Raw genomic sequence first — 2551 nt, forward strand, 5'->3', positions numbered from 1 at the left:
CAGAACAAGCAATAACAGCAAAAAGCTTACGCACATCGGCTGTTAATTAAAAGTCACTTTTCTCACAGTAAAAGAAATTTCAGTTATTTGAACGCACAGATGTTGCTTATCAGTAAACAGAAAGAGCTCTGTTAAGGCAGTTTGGATACAGTGTGACTCAGCACTGATCATCCCTGAGCAAAGACATGAGGCCTGGGTAATTTCTTTGAATCTCATAAGCCTTCCTTAAAATATACAAACACATTTTTTAGAAGAGCATTTGGAGTTTTCTGCTTTTTTTATTTTTTATTTTTTTACACTTGGGCTTTTTTTTTTTTTTTACACTTTATCCTTTTAGGTCACACTTTACACTGAGTTGTTTTTTACAGCACATACAGAGTGAAAATCTGGAACAGATTATTCATTTTTTTAGTGACCTACAAAGAGATTACATATGATCTGCATTAGAAAATGTCCTTTGATTTTTCTCATAAGGTCTGATGCTGTCCAAACACATGGCAAAACTTATAATCCTAAATCCTTCCCAGCATACACTAATGCCAAGGCATTTTATTGCCAACAAGTTACTTAATAAAATACACCAAAATAGCTGAAGGAAAAATATCCAATTCAGTTAACTATTGATTGATTGATTGATTGATTGATTGATTGATTTTTTTTGCTTAGCAGGGCTAGGTAGACCTCTGTACTCTTGGGGCTACTGACCAAATAAATTGGCTTTGCCAATTCCAGATTTATATTAAATTAATGGGTGCCAAATTTCAGTAGCAGAGCAGATCGGATTTAGAGAAAGAAAGTGATCATGACCATGTGATGTCACTCCTGCAACATATCGGAGCCCAAAAAATACAAGGGACAAATCGCTGAGCCGAAAGCAGTCTCAGCTACGCTTACACTTTTCAAAACAAGACAAACAATCTGAAATAATTTTCAACCAAATAATTTCAAGCTAAATTATAAAATATTATGAACTAAAAGAAAAAAACACAATTGCACAAGCCTTACATTCTGCTCTAAGTACAATACCTCTAATTTCTAACCACGCATTCAAGTGTGAACATGGCAGCCGAACTGTACCTCCTTCCTGGGTCTCAGGTGGCCCACAACCTCTGCATTTGTGCTATTCCAGGAATGCGTATCATTAAGTGGGTAATAATCACAGGGGAAATCAGCAGATAATATGGGACACGAAGGCTTGCCCATTGAAGGAAATGTGTTTTTCAGACTCTTGAATTAAGAAAATCAAGTGTGAAATAGAGGAAGTATAGTTTATCTTTGTTTTGGTTAAAATGAACCACATGTTTAATAATCTTTGTTTTTATTATATAACGAACCCAGTAAAACAACAAGACATTAAATTAGCAAAGTTATTATATACCAAGCTTTTTCTTTTTTTTTTTTTTGGGTGGGGGGATAGTGATGTTTCTCCATGAAAGTTTTTACCAGGAATCCACCATTTCTGTTTAAAGCCTTGTAAAGTGAATGGAACTAGGTATTCCAGTTGACCCTCTCTCTCACTGTTAAACGCCACTGGTTTTGGCTAGCAAAACTATCACCTGAGACTCACATGTCAGCAACACAGAATAGATATGATCATAGTCACAAAAAATAATTGACTATAGTTATTCTCCTACTTTACAGTTTTAAAATGTTACCTCTGCGGGATTTTTAACATTACAGTAATATCAATCACATTAACCAACCTAACCAAACCTATACCGACAAGTCATAGTAAAGTAAGTCATGTCATGTCAAATGACGACAACTGAACTGCTGAAGAAGACATTTCTTATGAATTGTTGTACTTCTTTATAATGTGCAAATACTTACATAAATAAGGCCGGAGTAGTAGCGGTCTTTGAGGTTGTGAAGCACGGATGCCTCGTTCAAGCAGGTCAGTTCAGCCATATCCTCCACCTTGGTGAACTTGGGCGGGTTCATCTTCTGGATGTCATCCTTGTTGATCACCGCCTTCTTCCCGTTTTCTGCTAGCTCCACCACCACCTCATCTCCACGCTCCTGTTGAATACTTGCAGCCTCGAAGCCGTGGCGTTCTGATGGAATCCATACCAACCTTTTGGCAGTCCAGTCGGCCTGTGCTGCCGGGTTGTATACCACAGCGCGGTCCACAAAGAGGTACCGCTCCGGGTCCTCCTGTCCACTCCTCTGTGTCATTGCTGCTGGAAACCAGAAGCAGAGCACTCTAGGCCACCTGTAGAGAGCAAGCAAAGCACAAAGTTCATCAAAATGTAACCAATTTCACCACTCAATTGTGAGTAGTACCCTTACTTAAAGATCTGTGAAAAGTTAAAACACCAAGGCCATTTTTCAGGCAGAAGCTACTTTTAGCTGCTCAGAGGGACTTGCCGCCTCCTGGAGTTGAACCAGGGACCTTTTGCTAGATAGCTGAATGTGAAACAATTAACTATTAAAAACATGTTACAAAAGGCAGGTCTCAGTAGGACATGACAGTGTGGCAGAAATTGAAATTGAATATAGTAGTAGTAATGAGAGCATTTATTAGGTTTAGAGTCAGTGGTGTTATGGATTG

The 2551-nt window shown here is 38.3% G+C and overlaps 1 protein-coding gene across 7 annotated transcripts in view; it reads right to left on the reverse strand.

Moving 5' to 3' along the window:
* The window catches only part of LOC102197402 (myosin-10), a 65912-nt gene that overhangs the window by 55427 nt on the left and 7934 nt on the right, over nucleotides 1-2551 (reverse strand). For all 7 annotated transcript variants that reach the window (XM_005736257.1, XM_005736254.1, XM_005736256.1 and 4 more), the window contains exon 2: nucleotides 1831-2212. In XM_005736257.1, the coding sequence (XP_005736314.1) occupies nucleotides 1831-2175 (345 nt within the window). In that variant the 5' untranslated portion in view covers nucleotides 2176-2212. The remainder of the gene's footprint in view (nucleotides 1-1830; nucleotides 2213-2551) is intronic.

This window comes from Pundamilia nyererei, unplaced genomic scaffold, assembly GCF_000239375.1.
Source record: "Pundamilia nyererei isolate P.nyererei 1_Seehausen unplaced genomic scaffold, PunNye1.0 scaffold00068, whole genome shotgun sequence".
In the NCBI taxonomy this organism is placed as follows: domain Eukaryota; kingdom Metazoa; phylum Chordata; class Actinopteri; order Cichliformes; family Cichlidae; genus Pundamilia; species Pundamilia nyererei.